The 21844-nt window shown below is 48.8% G+C and overlaps 1 protein-coding gene across 1 annotated transcript; it reads right to left on the reverse strand.

Moving 5' to 3' along the window:
• Positions 1–8232: 8232 nt before the first annotated feature.
• On the reverse strand, positions 8233–15116 carry GHRH (growth hormone releasing hormone; the record flags this gene model as incomplete). The annotated part of the gene is made up of 4 exons (XM_084888427.1): positions 15045–15116; positions 10196–10296; positions 9783–9887; positions 8233–8374 (listed from the first exon to the last, which is right to left on the reverse strand). Exons 2-4 carry the CDS (start codon positions 10273–10275, stop codon positions 8233–8235), a joined length of 327 nt encoding a protein of 108 aa, XP_084744553.1. The 5' UTR covers positions 10276–10296; positions 15045–15116.
• Between the last annotated feature and the right edge of the window lie 6728 nt (positions 15117–21844).

Here is a 21844-nt window from a genome sequence, read left to right on the forward strand (position 1 = left end):
ACACTGATATAATGTATTGATCCCCCTGGAAAGTTCACAGATTCTAATAAGAGGCAGGTTTTGTGTGGAATTATCTGGCCCAAGTGAAATGATTCATAAACAGAAAAAGTTGAGTAACTGTCTTAGTGTAGGTGGCTAGATATTAATAAAAGAAGGGAACAATGGGAATCAAACGTTATTAAACCTAATAAACGGGAAAGCTGAATCCAATATTGGTCCGGTTTCACTAGAGAGCTATGTAGGCTCATTCCTAAAGCTAAGGAAATCCCCTGGCTTTGTCGCTCACATTACTGCTGATAAAGATACTTTGCTTGACCAACCTTTAGTCAGGCTTCAAAACCTACTCCGAGGCCCATCTGTGCACTTCCTTGTAGAATCTAGTTTTAGGAAGAACCCTGCTGAGTCCATTTAACCAGAAACCCCCACACTCAATGTCCGATCACCTTGATATCTGATGGGTTCCTCCTCCACCATTTCCCAAGTGATAACTGGTCATGCTCCCCTGCCCTCAGGAATCCTGTTAGGTCTGTTTAGCCAGAATCCCACTGACCCCTGGCATTTCCTCTTAAAGTTTCCACCCCCTGATCCCCCTCCCTGCTCCTTGGCTACAAGTTCTCACTTGCCTATGCAGTATTCGGAATTGAGTCAAGTTCTATCCTGAGGTCTCTTTTTCCCTGTTGCAATAGTCCTGAGCAAAATCTGTTTTAGCCACATTTTTACGACTGTGCATCTCTGGTTTTTCTTTGACACCACAGTCGTGCTGGGCCTTCTCTAAGGAGTACTAAGCACACAGCAGTTTAGAGTCCCACTGACCCACTCTGTGTGTCCTTAGACATCATTTTTTTTTTTTTTTGAAACCTTTCTGGGCCTCAGTTTCCCATCCATAAAATGGGAATACTACCTCTGAGGGCTTTCTAAGGATTAATTGAGCTCACACCCGAAGCACAAACCACAGGGCCTGGCACTTAGCATTGACTGTTTGCTCTGATTAGTGTCGATACTATTTCCTGTGTGCTTTTAGCCGCAGCCCAGGAAACAGTTTATACCCGGTCCACGTATGTTTGTTTGTTCTTTATTTCACTTGGTTGCCCAGCTCACATTTCCTGAGCAGCTGGGAGTCTTGAAACAACAAAGAGCACTACCTTGGCATCAGGAATCAGTTCTTGGCTTTGCTCCTCTGGCCTCCATGTGAGGCCTGCGCCCTGCTCTGCCTTTCTCCGGAGGGCTGTGGCGGGAGCAAATGAAGTAGTGCATGGGAAACCTCTGGGTGAACTTTAACCATAAGGGATTATCATCGAAAGCAACCAGTCCCCCGATGATTAGGGCATTTCTTTAGGGGTAAAAATAGCACTTGGTCTTAAGTAGGATCCCCACGGGTAGGGAAGCTCCCAGCACCTCTGTGGAGAGGGGTTAAGTCTTTTAAGACTTCATTAGTGCCGTCCTTAATGGTGATAAAGCACCGGAATTGTTGCCATCCTGGTTTCTGCCTTTATAATTGCTTTCACCTTGAAAACCACAAGTAGCAGTGGGTCCCCAGTGGTCATGATTTCATTTGAAAACTAATTGGAAGTTGAGAGAGCCCTCAGTGTTGGCTTCTGTGGAGGAAGGAGGAGGAAAGAGATGAGCAGGTGGGTCTGGGGGAGGAGTGGGTGTGGGGCTGGCCCGAGTGGGGCCCCTACTCAGCAGTCCCCTCCCTTGCTCCTCGGCAGGTTCTCGGCTGTCTGCCCCTCTTGATGGAAGTGGGCCGCCTGCCCTCAATGGCCAGCCTTTTTTATTTTTTTATTTTTTGAGGGGGCTTTTGTTTCTCCATTGTTCGTATTGTCTCTTCTGCCAGTGGCCTGTGGCCGAGGTTTTCCATGACTAACACCCTTTCTTGGAAGGTAGACTGGGCTTCCAGGGAGAGCAGGTGGTCTAAACCCTGTGAAGCAGCGGTTGCCAACCGGTGGTCCACGGGCCACTGGTGTCCGTGAGGTCCGAGAGGTTGGCGAGCGCTGCTGTGGAGAACCAAGGTGGCTTTCTGTCCTCGTGCTGGCAGGGAAGCTCCCGGGGCTGGGTCCCCAGCTGGAAAATGACGGGGGTGGCATGGCTCATCTCTGAGTCCCCACCAACTAAAATCTGCGATTCTTCTACTTTTAGTCAAACTTACATCCTGTCACCCAGACTTTTCACATATTTTTTTTTTAAGTTTTCATATACTTACAGTAAAATGTACAAACCTTAAGTGTGCAGCTCAATGGATTTTTACTTCTGAGACACCTGTATAGCATGTTGGTCCCCCTGGAAAGTTCACAGATTCTAATAAGAGGCAGGTTTTGTGTGGAATTATCTGGCCCAAGTGAAATGATTCATAAACAGAAAAAGTTGAGTAACTGTATTAGTGTAGGTGGCTAGATATTGATAAAAGAAGGGAACAATGGGAATCAAACGTTATTAAACCTAATAAACGGGAAAGCTGAATCCAATATTGGGCCGGTTTCACTAGAGAGCTATAGCTTCACACCGTCCCAGGGCAGTTCCCTGCAGATTACTGGGGGAAAGGTAGAACTTTAATAAAGGGAAAATTCCTCTGTTGGGTACATGCCCAGTAGAAATCAAAATGGCACAGGGAAGATGCTTCTATGAGGCATGCATAGTGAAAGCCAAGATGGCAGCCACAGAGGCTTGCCTGTCTAGTCTGGGGAAAGGGTCGATTGGATAAGGGACACAGAACCCCCCAGGGAAGATTTAGGAAATGTACTGGTTAGGGAGAGAACCCCAAATGATTGGGAAGTTGATTGGTTAGTTTGAAAGCCCACGTGGTCCTCCCCAAGCAGGAGATAATATAACCCAAGCTTAACAAAGTCTCTCTCACCTGGTAACATGTGCTTGCCCAGTTAGCTTGTGTGTTTCTCTCCATGGCAGCCACGTGGCCCTAGCAGGCACCTGGGGCCCATGACGGACAGTGTGAGCCTCCGTGCAGCAGCACCAGCCGAAGTGCAGCTGGAAGCAGGTTATGTGGGCTGGATGGGGACAGACAAACACTGGAATGGACTCAGCTTTAACATGAGCCAAGCCAATTGTGCAAAATGTCTGGACACTGGCCCCTATGTCTGGGCCTCACAAAGACCAGGTAGGACTTTTTCCATGACGGGGTGGACGGAGATGAGACACTGGGAACCCGGGGTAGCCTTCTATTTCCACCCAAATAATTCTTACCACCAGACCTCTTCCTCCCATGCTTTTCTCGAAACTCTGTGAAAAAATACCATTTCCACCGGCAACAATCACTGACATAAGTACCCCTGGTCAGTGACTTCAGTTCTCATCTTCCTTTTATAGCAAAAATAAAAGAATTATCTCTACGGGTGCTGTCCAATAGAAATGTAATGCAAGGCATGCAGGTGATTTTTAAAATTTTCTAGTAACAACAATAAAAAAAAAAAAAAACTAAAAAAGGAACAGATGAAAAATTTAAAATATGCTATTTAACCTAATAAATCCAAAATATTGTTTGAACATGTAATCAATACAAAAAAGTGAGCTATTTTCTTATGTTGTCTTTGGAATCCAGCATCTATTTTACACTTAATGCACGTCTCAGTTCATATTAGCCACATTTCAAGTGATCAGTAGCCACCTGAGACTAGTAGCTGCCATATTGGACAGCTAGGTCTATACTTGCCAGCTCTGATTCCTCCCCTACCATTTGCTCTTGAACCCCCTCCTGTCAGACTTTTGCCTCCACCATTCCACCCAGTCTGTTCTTGCCAAGGACATTAATGTCCTCCATGGTCACTTCCATGGTAAGTTCTCAGCTGACCTGACCCATCAGCAGCACTCTGTACAGCAGATCACTCTCTTCTTCTTGAAACACTTTTTTTTCAGTTGACTTCTGAAATTTCTCTCTTGTAGTTTTCCCAGTAGCTCACTGCCTGCTCCTTCTCAGTCTTCCTTGCTAGTTCTTCATCTTTTCCCCCAAACTTTAAATGTGGGGAGGCCCCAGGTTCAATTCTTGGACCTCTTCTCTATTCTTTCTGTACTTTTTTCTTGGTGATCTAACTCACGTTCCTGATTTTAAAACCATCTAAATGTGGCAGCTGCCAAACCAAACCGGTTGCCCGGACCTTTCTCCTAACTCCAGTCTCCAGACTCAGGATATCCAGTGCCTACTCAACATCCTCACTTAGACTTTCACATGTCTAACCTATCACTGAATCCTTCTCCCATCCACTAAGCTCCTAAATGGCAACTCCATTCTTCAGTTGCTCAAGCCAAAAATTTTGGAGTCATTCTTGACTCATCTCCAGTCCCCATACTCTATCCATCAGGAAATGAGTTCTACCCTAAAAATGTATCCAGAGTCCTGGCCTATGTGGCTCAGTTGGCTGAGCATAATCCCATGCATCCAGAGGTGGTCGGTTCAATTCCTGGTCAGGACACATGCCCAGGTTTCCAGCTTGATCCCCAGTATGGGCTGGGCAGGAGGCAATGGATCAATGTTCCTCTCTTCCTATCCCTTTTTCCCTCTCTAAAATCAATAAAAACATATATTTTTTAAAATGTACTCAGAATCTGACCCTATCTCAGAGTGACTCTAAGTGCAGGTCCGATCAGGTCATTTTTCTGTTTAAACTCTGTGATGACTCCAGTCTCACCAAGGGTGAGATCCAAAGTCCTTACCATGGCCCCACAGGGTCCTCATGAGCTGGCTTCCTGCTCCGTCTGGGCCTCCTTTCCTTCCTCTAACACCTTCTTTCCGTTCTGGCCACTCCAACCTCCTTATTCTTCCTCCTTCCCCGCTCTTGCCTCAGGGCCTTTGTGTTGGATTTTCACTCTGAATGGAATGTTCTTGACCCAGATATTCACAAGGCCAACCCCCTGCTTCCTTTCAGGCCTTTACTCAAGCACTACCTTATCATTGCGGCCTTCCCCCACCACTACGCAGTGTACATTATAGGTAAAACAATGCCCTCCAGCATTCCCACCCCCTTAATATTTATCCTTTGTATTTGCCACTATCTGAGGTATTCTACATTTACTTGTTTTTTTCATTTCCCCCCTAATTTGAATGTAAACTCTATGAGATCAGGGACTTTGTCTGTTTGTTTGTGACTATATTTCCAGTGCCTAAAACAATGCCTGGCACATAGTAGGTACTCTATAAATGTATGTTGAATGAATAAGTGATACTGCTTATAGATAAACAAGTCATCCAATGAACGAAGGATGAGTTTGGCCCAGAGTAGAAAAATATGGTTAAGAAGCTGGTTCTGGGCTGGACTGCCTTGGTTTAAATCCCAGCTCTCTCTTTGTTGGCTGTGATCATGGCAATCCCATTCATCTGTCTGTACCTCGGTTCCTTGTCTGTGAAATGAGAAGGGTGCCGATGCCTCCCTTTGGGCGGTGTGAGGAGCATAGGAGATTCTAGGCATGCCGCTGCCCAGCTGGTACTGCCCAGTCTGGTAAACGTTAGTTATTTTTTTTATTATACCATGTAATACCACTTTGGGAAACATAACTATGTAAAACACATACAAATTAGGTGGAAGATTAAATAAAATTGAATTGCAGACCAGGGTAGGGGAATTTTATTGTATTCATAAATGAAAAAGTGGGTCAAAAATTAAATAGGATGAACTGGATGCAGTTGTGTTTTGGCTCCAGGCAGCATAAAACACAGGCAGAATCTTCATTCTTGGGAATTCCTGCTGCAGAAAGAAAGAAAAAGCTCAATCATGGGGACTGAAGAAAGGGCAGGTTGGGCATGGACGGTTGAAACCAGGGTGATGGATGTTCCAGTGTTAAGACTGACTGTCGGGGTCCCAAAAGGATCTCATTCTTAAGAAGAGAACCCTTGCCGAGACCGGTTTGGCTCAATGGATAGAGCGTCGGCTTGGGGACTGAAGGGTCCCGGGTTCGATTCCTGTCAAAGGCATGTACCTTGGTTTCGGGCATATCCCCGGTAGGGGGTGTGCAAGAGGCAGCTGATCCATGTCTCTCTCTCATCGATGTTTCTAACTCTCTGTCTCTCTCCCTTCCTCTCTGTACAAAATCAATAAAATATATTAAAAAAAAAGAAAAAAAGAAAAAAGAGAACCCTTGTGCACTGTTGGTAGGATAGCAAATGGGTGCAGTCACTATGTAAATAGTGTGGAGGGTCCTCAAAAAATTAAAAACAGAGCTACCCCATGACTCAGCAATCCCCCTTCTGGGTCTTTACCCGAAGAAATCCAAAACATGAATTAAAAAAAAGATACATACACCTCTATGTTCATTGCAGCATTATTTACAGAAGCCAAGCTATGGAAGCAGCCCGAGAGCTCATTAGTAGGCCACTGGATAAAGAAGAGGTGGTACATCTACACAATGGAATATTACTCAACCATAAAAAAGAATGAAACAGTACCATTTGCAACAACATGGATGGTCCTAGAAGGTATTATACCAAGTAAAGTAAGTCAGGCAGACAAAAACAAATGCCGTAAAATAAATGTTAAAAAGAACCTCATTGTTAGCCCCAGTTCTGCTGATCTTCTTCCGCTGAGACCCCAGGCTGATCACTTCCCTGGAAGTCACCTTCCAGAACACACATTCGCCACATCCCTTATGTCTCTTACCGTTTATCGCAAATTAAATAATCCACTGACAAGTACTTGTTTAAGTTTTGTCCGTCTCACTGTATTATGAATTCCATGAGAGCAGGGACCACTGCTATCCTATTCCCTGCTATTCCCTCGGCTCAGAGGCTGGCACATAAAAGGCATTGGATGTTTTTACGGGCCAGGAGGACAGACAGATCTGACCCTCAGTTACTTTACAGGGCTGTTAGGTTGGACATGAAGCCTGGTGGGTGCAAAAGTGTGCCATTTGCCAAATCATCCGACTCTGCACGGTCAAGGTGGAAGAACTTACTCGTATTTTATGCTTTCCCGGGCCCCCCAGTGATGCCCTGCTATTTGCAGCAGTTGAGCTGGAGGGAGAACAATGGCCACAGCAGCCTCCAGGCCCCTCCCTGCTGCTCTGTGAATCTGAGCTCCGTGAAGCCTCTGGCTTTTAACCTGCAGGAACAAAGCCTGTATTCTTAGGACTTGGCCCTCCTCGGGGTCCACTCCACCCTACTGGGCCTTGTGGGAGCCATAAAGCAGGTGAGTGATGACCTAATCCCAGCATGAGAGGCACAAGGTAGGCATTATTCTCAGAGGCATGAGGGACCTGAGAGGTAGTCGCTGACCCCTTCCTTTCACAGAGAAGAAAACTAGGCAGCCAGCTTGCTGTGGACAGTGAATGGGCTGCCGAACCAGACCTGGGCTCAGGTGTGCATCCTGCCTGGCTCTCACCCCTCCTGCGGCTGCCCATCAGCCTGCCGCGGCTTGTATCTCCATGGGACTGAGGTTGGTGAGATCTCCGAGCTCTGGGTGTCTAATTAGGCTGGAAGGAAGGCAAGGGAGCACGTGGAGAGTTCTGCTGGGAACTGGGTTTGCTTAATAGGCCCAGAAGTGCCTGGCAAAGTCATGCTGGGACACATTTGTGCTCACAGTTGAAAATCAGCCTAAAAAATATAGCAGAGTTTCTCCCAACCGTCGTGTCATTCTTGGGAAACAGCCCGCTAAGTGGGCTTCTTGTGAAGAACTGAAGAGAAGCAGGTTGGGCCTACCAGTCCCTGACTTGGAGCCAGCCGCTGCCCTTTTGCCTCAGTTTCCCTCCTCTGTAAAATGGGAGAGCTCATTTCTCATCTTCCCTGACTCCCGGTGGGAAAGTGAGGGCCAGTGAGATGGGGTGTCATTCCCATCTCTCCCCCCACGTGAGTGCTGCACACACTGGTCTACCTGAGGGTGTTGGGAGGGGCAGGTCTTTCTGGGACTTGACAGTTTTGTGAACTTGGCAAGGAAACCAGAGCACACCTCTCAGATCACACCCCACAGAACCGCCCCAGCCCTTGTTAACATTCAGGCTCTTGGGTCCTGTCCCAGAACGACTGGGTGAGTTATGTTTTTGGACACAGACGCTGAGCCCAGCCTCTTGCTACACAGGAGACACAGCAGTGGATAAGATCCAGTCCCTGTCATACATTTTCTCCCTTCCTCCAGGTCCTGATGTGTGTCAGGAGGGCGTGGCCGAGCCCCATGCTTTTGGAGGAGAGGAGATTCTTTCCTTTCCTGCTGACCCTTGGGGAAGGAAGGCTTGGAGCTCCCTAAGTATACATATACACGCATGTGCTTGCACACATACACACACACATACACATACATACACTTACACATGCATGTATTCCCACCTGAGCTTCTGCGACATGGCCTCCAGGATGCTCTCCAATGCCGACTGCTTTTGGTCTTCCCACATGCTGTCCACCTGACGCCCAAGCCACACCTTTGCTCCTTGCTCCTGGTTTCTCTCTCTATTCCAGTAGAAAAGGAGACACAGCTGAGGTTGCTCTGTGGGTAGGATGCCAGGGCAAGGTGAGCAGAGCAGGATGTGTCCCTATTCTAAAATCTGGTATCTAATCCAACTGAATTAGATGCAGCAACATTTAGGAAGGCCTATGCATGTAGTGAAGAGTAAAGGCTCCAAAACAGGCATTTGCAAAATAGCTCCCCACAGATTACTTATTCATTACACAAGGGAAAATATTAACTGATCTCCCAGCAGACACCATGTTAACCAAGTGATCAAAGCTATCACCAATACTGGGACAAATCGGCCTCAGGTGTCTCCTGAGAGAATGCCCTGAGAAGGACACTCCACTTCTGTTGCACACGCTGACTCTAATCATGAGGGAGCATCAGGCAAGTCCAAGATGAGAGACATTCTATAAACAAACGGACTTTACTGAACAAATTCATCCATGGCCTAAAAGACAGGAACTGCTCCTGATGAAAGAAACTGAAGAGCCATGACAACTAAATACAACCCATGATCCTGGGTTGGGTCCTGAATCAGGAAAAGAAATACTTGTTATAAAGGACACTTTGGGATAACTGTTGACATGTGAATAGGGACCCTTAGTGATAATTATACTGTGATTGGGTAAGAGAATGTCCTTTCATTAGATATTGGGAGACACCCATAGTAGTATTTAAAGGTAAAGGGTCATGATGACTGTAATTTACTCTCAAGTAGTTCTGCAATAATAATAATAATAATAATAATAATAATAATAATAATAATAATGTTTGCAGGTGTATATATAGGTCTATATCTAGCTATAGCTATAGAGTAAGCAAATATGACAAATACGTTAGAAATTATTGAATATAGGGAAGTGTATGTGGAAGTCCTTTGTACTATTGATGCAACTTCTCTGTAAGTTTGACATTTTTTCAAAATGGAAACTGAAAAATGCACGGGCTGTGGACTTAGGCCGCTGGGATCCTAGATCTGCCACTGTTTGGTGTGTGTCCTTTAGAATCTATTACTGGCTCCAGGTGATGAGGGTGAGAGTCCTGCTTTCTAGGGCTGTTAGAGCAAATAAGGAACGAGGAGTAATAGCTCACAGTTCTAAGAGCTTACTGTGTCCAGCACTGTGCCCAGGGCATGTCAATATCCCAACACAGCCTTTGTCTCTGGCACAGAGTAACGGCCTATGGGAACGACCATCGGTATTGTGGCTGTTGGAGCCCAGCATAGGGAGAAGCACACGACAAGTGTTCAACAGCTAGAGGTCAGCTGAGCTTTGACCCTGGGGTCCTTCTGCTGTGGCTAGTCCAGAAACGACAGATGCTTTGCAGAGGAAGAAACCAGACTTGGTCCCTCCAAACTCTGGTGCAGTGACAGTGTGGAAAGAAATTCCTAGAATGTCTGCTTACGCCTGCTGCCTGCTCATGATGTCCTGGAGCACCTTGCGGGCAGACAGCTGGCCCAGCACCTTCCGATAGCTGTTGGTGAAGATGGCATCTGCATACCGTGGCTTCCTATGTGGGAGGAGTCAGAGGTCAAAGGGGGGTCTGGCGGGCCCGGGTGAGGGGACAGAGGTGGCTGCATTCATTAGGTCTCTGTATGGCCCTTTTCCCTGTTCACCCCCAGAGAGAGCTGGAACCGAGGCTAGACAACCTCTTTGGAGCTCAGAGTCTGTCCCCCTCCAGAACCGGCAGTGGGGGCTGCCGGAGGAGATGGAGGAGGCCACCTGATGGCTGGATTCTGCATCCTCTAAGCACCCCTCCTCCAGCAGGGATGGTTTTGGGGTGGCGGAAATCCAGGCCTTGTTGGCAGGACTGCTTACCTGAGGGTCGGGGAGTGTGAGGAGCAGTGGCAGCCACCACTGAGGGCTAGGACCATGAGGAAGAACACCCAGAGTGGCATCCTTCACCTTTGTGGTGGCACCTGGAAAGCGACAGGAGGGGAGGTCAGATGGAGCCATAGTCACAGGGATGCCCTTTGCTGCTGGGCCCAACCCTAGACTTGGCTTCATGCAAGCCTTGGTCCTTGTCCTCTGGGAGAGTGTGGTAGGAAGAAGAACCCAGACTCTGGAAGTCAGACAGACCTGGGTTCAAGTGATGCCTCTGCCAGTCACAAGTTCTGACCTCATTTTCTCCATCTGTAGAATGGGTCTGATAAAGCTATCCTGCTGACCTCATAGGGTTGAACAGAAAATTAAAAATAACGGTGAACTACTCCTTCCTGTAATTCCTTATAGTATAAGGCATTAGACATGGAATTCAAGCCTCAACAAGGGGCATGGAAGGAGCAATGACCTTCCTTTAGTCTCTCCTTTGTTTTTGTGTGGAGTTGGAGGGAAGGGAAGTCTATAAATCTTGCTCTAGATGCTTAGATGTCACTGAAGAGTTTGAGTCCTGAAAGAGGCCCAGGAGCCTGGGGAGCTTTGTGCAGCAGGATTATCTCACAGATCATCAGTAATTACCGTAATTGGGGCCTGCTGACACAGCATTCTGCCATTAGAGGAAGAGCTGTCAACAGGGAAAGAGCCCTCCTCTTTTTCAGCGGAGTGGGGTGGAGGTGGGGGTGGGGTTCTGCCCTGGTGCGACTCAGTCACCAAGGATCTGGGTCTTTCCATCCCCCATGGCTCCTCCCCCACTTCAGTAGGAGGACATCCACTCCATGGGGATACAGACCCCTCCAGAAGCCTCACCAGCCCCCCACTCCTCCCACCTGAGAAGGCAGGACCCCACCTTTCCCACGATCACCCCACCTCACTCCATTTCCTCCCTGGTCCTGCTTCAGAGCGCGTTCCCACAAGCAGAGTCAGCGCTGGTGGGGGTCCATCTTCCTTTCCTGGGCTCACCTGCCCTCTTAGGGCATCGCCCCCCTTCTCCCGGACACTGGGTCCTGAGCACACACGGGGTAGCGGGCGGGGTCCCCACACCCACCTCCAGAGCCGGAGGGAGCCACCCTCCAGGCCTGTCTTCAGCCCCTTCGTGATGTGTACCCCCCTCCACCCCGCCCCAGACAGTCCTCCCGTTCCTGCTCAGACACTCGGTGAGAGACAGGAGCTCCCGGCCGCGAAGCACGTCTGTCCCGTTTCCAGGCGGCTCTTCTTGTTAGGAAGTTTCTCTCATTGTGTCAAGTCCAAGTCCCCTTATCCTGCACGTACTTGCTAAGCTTCTGATAAGGACTGGGCTAGAGAAAAGATGAGATCAGGGCCCTGCCCCTGAGGAATGCCCCTTGGATGTCCACCTGCCATGCCACCCGGAGCTCCTACACCTTCATCCATGCGACAAGCCCATCGGATGTGTTTTGCATCAAACTTAGGCCTTTAATCCCCAAAGCAAGGACCTTCAGTCTTCTGTCCTCCTCAGCACACTTCCCACGTGGCTGCCCTGTGCTGACCTTGAGTCCACCTCCAGAGGTCCCTGAGCAGGGAGACCTTTGGAGGCAAGGAAGCCCCTGGACACAACCAGGGCCTTTTCCATCCCCCTGCTCCAGCCTGGGCTTTCCTCTTCGTCTTTGATCTTTTATTTTATGTATTTACTTATATTTTAAAATATGTATTTATTGATCTCAGAGAGGAAGGAAGAGGGAGAGAGAGAGAGAGAAACATCAATGAACCATTGACTAGCCACCTCCCGCACGCCCCCCACTGGGGACTGAGCCTGCAACCCTGGCATGTGCCCTCACCTGGAATCGAACCATGACCTCTTGGTTCATAGGCTTTTGCTCACTGAGGCTCGTCAGTTGCGCTTTTTGCTGATCTTTTAAACACCTGAGCACATCTATCCCCTAACAACCCCACTCGCCTGTGCAGAAGTCCTTGCCTGCCCCCACCCTCTCCAGAACAAGCCAAAATCCCTGCTTTTGGCCTAAGCCCTCCCTTGGCCTCCTCACCTCCTGCCCCCTCTCCAGGCGCTGGCACAAGTGATTCTCAGCCCCTGTGCCCTCCTGGCCTGCCCGGCCCACCTTTACCCTCACCTTTGGGGTGATCTTCATTTTATTTATTTATTTATTTTTAAAATATATTTTATTGATTTTTTTTTTTTTTTTTAAGGGAGAGGAGAGAGATAGAGAGCTAGAAACATCAATGAGAGAGAGACATCGACCAGCTGCCTTCTGCACATCCCCACCAGGCATGTGCCCGCAACCAAGGTACATGCCCTTGACCGGAATCGAACCTGGGACCTTTCAGTCTGCAGGCTGACGCTCTATCCACTGAGCCAAACCGGTTTCGGCTGATCTTCATTTTATAGCTGAGGAAATGAGCCCGGCTAGGAGGGGGCCATTACCTATGGTTCTCCATCAAATTAGTTTCGGTGTGTGCACTTCAGAATGGGCCTCGCAATTCCCAGGCCATCTGATTTCCCCCTGTTCCGCTGGGGAGCCTCCCAGATACAATACCCTACTGACAGCGCTCCCCATTCACGGGCGCTTCAGAATTCACCACCTGCGGAGGAAACGGGAAGCTTTTGCTCTTTGTCACTGCTCTCTGGGGAAGAAAAGGGGGACAAACAGGAACACCGGCTTGGCTGGCCTGTGCTTACACTCAATGGTTCAGGGCAGGGGTGGGGACCGTCCGGCCCACGGGCCATAAAGGCCCACAAGATCATTTGGCCTGGCCCTGCCAAGGCATTAGGGGCAAGTTAATTAAATGTTTACCAAGCATAGCAGGCCCAGCTCTGGTGGCTCAGTGGACAAAGCATTGTCCTATGGACCAAGAAGTCCCAGACTCAATTCCCAGACAGGGCACATACCTGGGTTTGAGCTGCAGGCTCGATCCCCAGTAGGGGGTGTGCAGGAGGCGGCCAATCAATAATTCTCTCTCATTTTGATGTTTCTATCTCTCCCTCTCCCTTCCTGTCTGAAATCAATAAAAATATATTTTTAAAAAATATATATAGAAGGATAATTTTTAACTTAATAATTTTGTATGGCCCATGAATGATGTTATAAATATCCAAATGGCCCTTGGCAGAAAAAAGGCTCCTCACCCCTGGTTTACGGAGTAGAAAATAACCTGATAAGAGGGCAGACTCTGGGGGACAAGTCATAGTAAATCTGTAACCCCTTGCTCATTCAGGATGAGCAGCTATGTAGTCTGGTCAATCAAGAGGCATAGCATCTGCCATGAACCAAGTGCCCCAGGGATGGGTCAAGACACCACTGTGCCCTTTGGGCTGTGAGAACCCAAGCCATGGGGTTGAAAAGCCCATTGGACAGAGATGGAAAACAGTAAGAATTATCCAGCTTATGCTAGGAGTAGAACAGAGGTTGCATCACCAAGGATAACATAGCTGTTGACAGACACATTCCACACGATCAGTCTAAAGAGCTAGGATTCACTGATTTAGGTGTAGCACGAATCCAACAACATCATCAACAACTCCTTGATGTCTCCAAAGCATTTTAGAGTTTATTATCTGTCATTACGAGGATCAGTTAGCTTTCCCCACTGCTTACAAACGAGTTCTGGGATTAGATGTATGTGCGGTCATATGGATTCAGGTAAATGGGCACTTATCTACACCAGGTGCCGCCTTTGGCCAGCCTTCATGCCACAAATGCCGTGAGAATTCTGCAGACGTGCCTTTAGCTAATGACAGAGGTCAGCTCTCAAGTGCCCAAACTAGCAACGCCACTTTTCAAAATCTAAGGAGAAAATATTTTACCTTTCTTTTTCTTTTTTAAAATATATTTTTATTGATTTCAGAGTGGAATGGGGAGAGGGAGAGACAGAAACACCAAGGATGAGAGAGAACCACTGATGGGCTGCCTCCCGCACGCCCTCCTTCCTCTCCCCCCCCCCGCCCCCCCCTCCCCCCCGCCCCCCCCCCCCCACTGGGGATTGAACCCACATCCATACATGTGCCCTTGACCGGAATCAAACTCAGGACCCTCCAGCCTATAGGCCAATGCTCTATTCATCGAGCCAAACCTTCCTTAATATTCTTTGTATTATAAGGACCCTGGTCCAGTTTATAAACTGTTTCACCAGTAGTGTTCCCAAGTCTTAGGAAAAATCGAAGTTTTTCATGAGGAATTGTCTAGAATTGTCGTCACCCAAGAGAGTGACACCCCCACCTCCTTTCAGAAAGCGTTTGAGGTGGCTTATGATGAAAGACACGAATACCTCAGGACCATTAAAGCGAGGATCGGGAAATAAGCAGGAGGGTAATGGAGCGCGCCAAGGGCAGGTAATTGTGTCTAAAAAACCCAGAGGAATGATTGCGGCTGCAATTGAGCAAGAAAGCGAAATGTTATCAATTTCCAGGCAATTATGTGGAATCGGTTCCGAGCGATCGATGCGCGGTATTGATCTTCCCGGCCCACACGGAATCCTGTTGACAGGAGCACGCAGCCAGCCCACGTCCCGCCCCAGAAGCCTGCCTGCGCACACTGACCGGAGCGGGAGGCCTCGCCGCCCCCGCAGGCACCCGCAGGACGCCCGTCTGTCTGCCGCCCCTTCTCCGCGGGCGGAGGGGCCACACATCCCGGGCAGCCTCAGTCTGGTGCCGACCGCCAAATGCACGTTCCCGATCCCCTAACGAGGGCCCTCCGGGTACTCACCCGACCACGGCCAAGAGCACGGAAGTAGGCCTCTCTGGCTCGGTGTGTCTGAGCTGGTGAGAAGGTCAACGCTCACGCTGCCCGCAGCCCAGCCCCTGGGAACAAGCCCCTCTCACCTGCGACGTGGCCGGTCCCGGTCTGCTGCGGCGCTGCTCCGATTCAGCTCGGCGTTTGCTTCGGTGGCGGCGCAGCACTGTCACCATTTATACCTTCATTTTCCTAAGTGTCGTCCGCGTCAGAGAATCAATTACTCACAGGTCAACCAAAGGACCGTTTTTAGCATCACACTGACTGAAATATAACGGCAACCATACTTTGGTAAAAAACTGCTGTTTGAATTTTAACCCTTCTATTTTGGCTCTTGCACCTGATTAAGCAAGGGGTGTGTGTGTGGGGGGGAGGAAGCTCTTTACCTTAGCTTTCAGGTGGAGTCTTGGAGGCTAAGGCAATTTTCCCTTGCCTGGGACCAGGAGCACAGGAGAGTAATTCCCACTAACTCAGTAACCTTCAGAGATAGAAACTGTAGATAACCTCTGAGCTCTGCTTCTATGTTATAGGCTATCGCAGGATAGGGCCACATTCCAATGTCCAGCAGGATGTGACTAGCAACGACCCTGCGGGCTGACCCCAGTCTTTGGAATGTAGTCTTTAAGATTTAGAATTTAAGACAAAGGAAAATTCCTGTGGTTTGAACCTTTAAAAGGGATTGCCTACCCCTGAAACGGTGCAGCCGTGTGGAGACCACCTGCGTGTGGTGCTCTCGCGTCTGTCCTGGCCAGATATTTCAATACATCTTCGCCTGCTTTTTAATTAATCGTAAGCCTCCGGTGGTCTTATTTTGAACCCAGGGTTCGACCCCATAACATGACAAGCCCTGGCCGGGGAAAGAGGTTTGCCCCGTACACCGCGAGGCTCCGAGTGGACTCTCCCTTGCTCTCTGAGCGAGTGGACAAGAGGACGGAGCTATAATGTGATTCCGGGAAGAACAGGGAGTCTGGGACTGCTACTCCAATAACTGGAGTACTCCTTACGGCGAAAACGCCAAGGGCTCGTTTACCTGCTGAGATCAGCGTGCCTTTTAAAAAGTTCGTATACTTCTGTTCTGTCCGTGTGCAGCTTTATTTGACTTTAGGGGAGTCAACGTTACGGATGAGTGTTTTTCTCTGCTTAGCAGGAAAGCTGTCCGCCATCTCCCTTGTCGTCCAATAATCAAGGTTTCCCTCTATTTGATGGACACGTGCTGTGGTCCCAGGCTGGTGGAGGCAGCGTGCCCGGGGACCATCCGTCAACCTGTGTCAAGGCATGCCGAAGCCGGTTTGGCTCAGTGGTAGAGCGTCGGTCTGCGGACTGAAAGGTCCCAGGTTCGATTCCAGGCAAGGGCATGTACGTTGGTTGCGGGCACATCTCCGGTAGGGGGTGTGCAAGAGGCAGCTGGTCGATGTTTCTCTCCCATCGACGTTTCTAGCTCTCTATCTCTCCCTTCCTCCTCTCTGTAAAAAAATCAATAAAATATATTTAAAAAAAAAAAAAATGTGTCAAGGCAGCCAAATCGGTAGTTGCCTCAGAGCTGTGTGAGGCGAGAGGAAAGGGAGCGAAAATCCTGGGAGAGTTGTTGTGCTTCCAGATTTCTCTAGCCTATAGCCAAAGGATCCTCAAAAAAAAAAAAAAAAAAAAAAAAGGCATAAAAGTGTGCGAGGCAGAGACACCGTTTTCCCTTTTGGCTGGTGCGGAGGGCTCTAAGCTTCCAATACAGAGACCTGCTGACCCGCCTGGATCTGTCAATCACGGCCTCTGTGACGTGAGCAAGTTATTTCTCCCCTCCAGGCCTCAGTTTCTATACGCGGAAAGTCCAGAGGTGGCAGACAACAGCAAGTCCCAAACTTAAAAAAAAAAAATAATAACACACACATCCCTTTCTTTGGAAATTTTTTCTGGAGGCGCAATATAGGAATCAAATTTTAAAAATTAATTGGGCTGCTCTGGTTGAAGAGGGAAGAGTCCAGACTCCCTGTGGGTCACAGTTAGAACCAGTGGTTTCTGAAGGAACCTCCGAGCAATGACATTTGACGGTCCTGCTTGTTAGCCTGCACTGAGCCATGTTTTTTGGAGCAGAGAAAACATGGGTTGTTCCCCCACAGAATCAGGGACTGGGTGGCGTGTCACCCTGCCGGCCTGGACACGAAGGGTCAGGCCAGATCCCCAGGGATTGAGAGTGGGCTGGCGGGTCAGAGCAGCAGGTGGCAGAAGGAATAGCCGGGAGGCCCCAGGCCAGCGGGCTCTGTGATGTAGCTGGGAAGTATGGTGTTACCTCAGCAAATGCAAGGTGGGGACCACATGGAGCCAGAATGGACACCAGGCCAGAGTGCAGATGCAGGACACAAGGAGCTGCCATGGGACTCCGAATCCCATGTGGCAGGTATCACACTGAGGACTTCATGCTTGATTTTAGTTTTCTCATCTGTGAAATGGGCTGTTGAGTGCAGATGAAATGTAACAGTTCAGTCAGTACAAGCCGGCACAGAGTCAGTTTCATAAACTGGCTCTTATCACTGCTGTAATTGTTGTTATAAACGAGGAAACAGAAGTACAGAGAGGTTACCCACGTACCCACAGTCACACAGCTGGGCAGTGGGAGAGTCAGGACTCAAACAATTCAGTGCCCCACACCAACCCGATGATTTCCTAAGGTCCTTCCTTGGTCCTCCCATTCTTCTTCTACTTTTTTTTTTTTTTTTTTTTAAAGAACTTGAACAGTTTTATTGAAGAATAATTCACATACTATGCCACTGTTGGAAGCTGTGGTTCGCTGAGTTCTCGTAAGTTTCCACAGCTGTGCCACCATCACCTGTTTTAGAACACCTTCCCCAAACGTTCCCTCCAGCCAATCTGGTGTCACTTCTCACTTCTGTCTCCAGTCTCAGGCCACCACGGATCTGCTTTTTTTTTTTTTTTTTTTTTTGTCTCTGCTTTGCTAGAGAGTTCACAGAAATGGAATGACACAGCATCTTCACTTTGGTTTTAGGCTTCTTGCACTCAGCCTAATGTTTTTGAGATCCATCCATGTCGACTCCTGTGTGAGTAGTCAGTTCCTTTTGGTGGCTGAGCAGTATTCCATTGTATGGACGAACCACAGTTTTGTACCCATTCGCTCTGCTGGGCATTGAGGTTGATTCTAGTTTGAAGCTATTGTGAATAATGCTGCTATGAACATGTATGTCCTTTGTGTGGGCATATGCTTTCTTTGCTTTGGGTAGGTACCTAGGAGTGGAATTGCTGGGTCAGTGAAGATTTAACCTTTTAAGAGACGGCCAAACCATTTTCCAAAGGGGCAGTGCCATTTACCTGCCCCACAAAGAGTGCTAAAGAGCCATCCCAACAGTTCTTAAATAGGCATTTATTTCCTCTTCCCACATCTGTACATAGGGGTGATAATACCTGTCTCCCCATGTTATCGTGAGGATCAGAAATATGCATGCAGCCTGGCCAGTGTATCTCAGTGGTTAAACGTGGACCCATGAACCAGAAGGTCATGGTTCAATTCCCGGTCAGGGCACATTCTGGGTTTGCAGGCTCCATCACCAGAAGGGGATGTGCAGGAGGCAGCCGATCAATAATTCTCTTTCATCGTTGATGTTTCTATCTCTCTCATCTCCTATCTCTGAAATCAATAAAAACATATTAAAAAAAAAAAAGAAATATGCATTTGAAGTGTCTGCTACCTCTGGCAAATGGCAGGTGTTACTCTAGTCATCATGGTCAGCGCTGAGCTCTGGAAGCCAGTGGGAAGGAGGGCTGGGAGCCATCTTGGGTGACAAGCTTTGTCTGCAGGTTAACCCAGCGTTAATTAGCAATTGTGCCTGCTTCTAGGGGCTGGGGGCATGAGCTGTGGAAAGAAAGTGCTCCAGAGAAAGGCAGGCTTTAAAAGGCCCCAAAAGGCTAGGCAGGGGGGCTCCATGGAGAGACAAGCTGAGCATTTGTGTTGCAAATTTCCAGTGTGTTGGAGCCAGGCATTCAAAGAGGATGATGCTAAAGGCAATAAGCACGGGGGTGGCGGGGGTGGTGGGGAGGGCAGAGGACATGACAAAGGGGGCCTGTCTGAGGGCCTCAGACCCTGCTTTGTGAAAGCTGCTTTCATCACCCTCCCCGGCTGCTGGCAGCATTCCCAGCCTGAGGCCACCGTGCAGGGCAGGGGAGGCCTGGACCCCAGACTCCCAGGTTCCCTTGACTGCGCCTGCCAGGCCTGTTTTCATGGACTCAGCAGCAGCCGATATCACAGGAGTACTCGCAGGTGCTGTGTAGAGTGAGGATCCCTGGCTGGCCTTACTGCAGGGGTGGGGACACTTTTCTGCCAAGGGCCATTTGGATATTTACAACATCACTCTCGGGCCATACAAAATTATCTACTTAAAAATTGACCTGCTATATTTGAGTGAACACTTAATTGAGTCATCCCTAATCCCTCAATTAATGCCTTGGGCCATGGGCAGGGCCAGACCAAATTATTTCTCGGGCTGTAAGGGCCTTATAGGGACCTCGGTCGGGACATTCCCCACCCCCCGTCTTACTGGGTAGCCTCAGACAAAGCCATTTTACTTCCCTGAGCGTCAGTTTCCTCTTCTATAAAATGGGGCCAATGAGGTTCCTTTCTCTTACTTCACATCCTACCCAAGCACAAGGGCCTGTGATTGGGTGGTGATTCAGAAGTTCATTTCTTTCTGGAAAAGCCTGCATTTGCGAAGATCATTAGAAGAGTTTCTTTAAGAGGTGACGTTGATTGTACTTAGTGAATAATTAAGTGACTCTGGGTTGGTTGGAAATGTTACTTTCCTTTTTATTCAATTTTTATTTTATTATTTTTAAAAATGTATTTTTATTAATTTCAGAGAGGGAGAGAGAGAGATAGAAACATCAATGATGAGAGAGAATCATTGATCAGCTGCCTCCAGTACACTGCCCCCCACTGGGGATCCAGCACGCAACCCGGGCATGAGCCCTGACCAGAATCAAACCCGGGTCTCTTCAACCCACAGGTTCTCTTTCCACTGAGTCAAACCAGTGAGGGTGTTACTCCCTTATTTTAAACAGCCACCTGGCTTGGCATCTTCGGGGCTGCCCTGAGTCAGTCTTTATCAGTGTTAACCAGGTTGTTTTTCTGGGTTGGTTAGACGCGGAGCAGGTGCCAGTCACGCTGGCACAGGCAGGCTGTCCCCAGCCGATCCTTCGAGCAACCTTTCCCGGTAAAGATCCTTTTAGATCCCACCTCTCCACGAAGCATCCCCACACACCACTCCTGTCGCCTGGCCTTGCCTGTGGTGGACGGATTTTATACGTGGAAGAGCCTCTTTTCCTGAGACTCTTGGGATATCTGAGACCAGATCTGATTTCTCTTGAAGCCTCTAAACTTTCTCCCCACCCCCACACCCAGCTTTAGTGAGATGTCATGGACACATATAAAGCTTTCTAATCAAGGAGTGCTCCCTAGACTAGCAGTATCAGCATTACCTGGAAGCTGTTTGAAAGGCAGACTCTCAGGCTCCACCCCAGACCAATTGAATCAGACCAGGCTTCCAGAGCAGTGATTTCAACCGGTGAACTGCAGGAATTTTTAAAACATGCAATGCCTGACTAGTCAGGGGCACTAATCTCTTTTCCCTTAGATTGTTAAAAAAAAACAAAACAAAACAAAACAAAACAAAAAACACAACACCCCCCCCCTAAAAAAAAAAAAAAAAAAAAAGACAAGAGCCAGCACAACAAATAGCTGTCCGGTGTGAAGGAACCAAAATTATACCTATTATTATATTATTATAGGTAAAAACATATTTTTGGTGTGCCACAGAATTTTAATAATCAGTTTATGTGTGCCACGAGGTGAAATGAAATTTTAAAAATTTACTAATTTGCTAAGATGGGCCTCTGAACGCCCTGTGGGTCTCTGCCTGGGGAGGACGGCCGTGGCGGCAGGCAGCCGGCAGGTGTCGCTGCTTCCCAGACATTGGCGATGTCAGGCTTTGCTACGGACGCCGGAGGCGCCACGGGCCCCGCTTTGTTCGCTGTGAAATCCTTGGAGCACTGAGGGACCCAGGCCCCTTACAACCATCAGGTCACCCTCTCCTCCGCCACCGGCCCCCCATCTTCCTCCGCCCAGTTCCCGCCCTGGGTTCTGAGCTGTGTTTCCAGATAGGGGAGTCTGCGTGATCCCTAAGCTCGGCTCCTGCCCCAGGATCCCTAAGAGAAAACTCAGTGTATGGAGCCTCCCTGTAGCCCCGCTCATCAGGCAAGAACATGGCCTGGTGAGGAGGGGGCCTCTTCCTACGTGGGGTCTGAGTTGGAGGACCTTCGTGATCACAGGACCTGCAGACCCAGGGAGAGGAAGTTCCCGTTATTTGAATGTCTTACAGGAAAACCCCTAAGGGTGCGTGGGACTCTATAGTTTTCAGTTTCCTGTCTGAAACAGGAGCCCAGTGTCAGGGGCCAGGTTACGGCTTCACTTCCCCTCAGTGGCTATCGTGCAGGTAAGCCTGCTACATCACCTATGGATGCAGCAAATCTGGGCTCCAGAGTCAGGGCCAAAGAGTCCTCACTCCAAACGGGAAGCAAAGTTTCCCTCCAGGGCCAAGCCTCCTAGTTTAGCCACATCCTCTGGGCTGTTCCACCATCATTGGGTCTGGGAACCCCCAGGCCACAGAGCAAAGATCAGCTTCCAAGTTCAGCACCACCCCTGGAAGTGGAACTCTCCCTTAACCCCAGAATCCATCCCTAATTCAGGGCTGAGACTCTGCCTCCTGCCTAACTTGTGTCACTCCAGCCCCTGGGTCAGCCCCAGGCTGCACCCTCCCTCTTCCCTCATCGCTTACAGGATTCTAGTTGTCCTGATTGCAGCAGTAAACCAGTAACATTCCTAGATGATTGCTAT

The sequence above is a fragment of the Pipistrellus hanaki genome, assembly GCF_964339955.1.
Source record: "Pipistrellus hanaki genome assembly, chromosome: 6".
Taxonomy (NCBI): domain Eukaryota; kingdom Metazoa; phylum Chordata; class Mammalia; order Chiroptera; family Vespertilionidae; genus Pipistrellus; species Pipistrellus hanaki.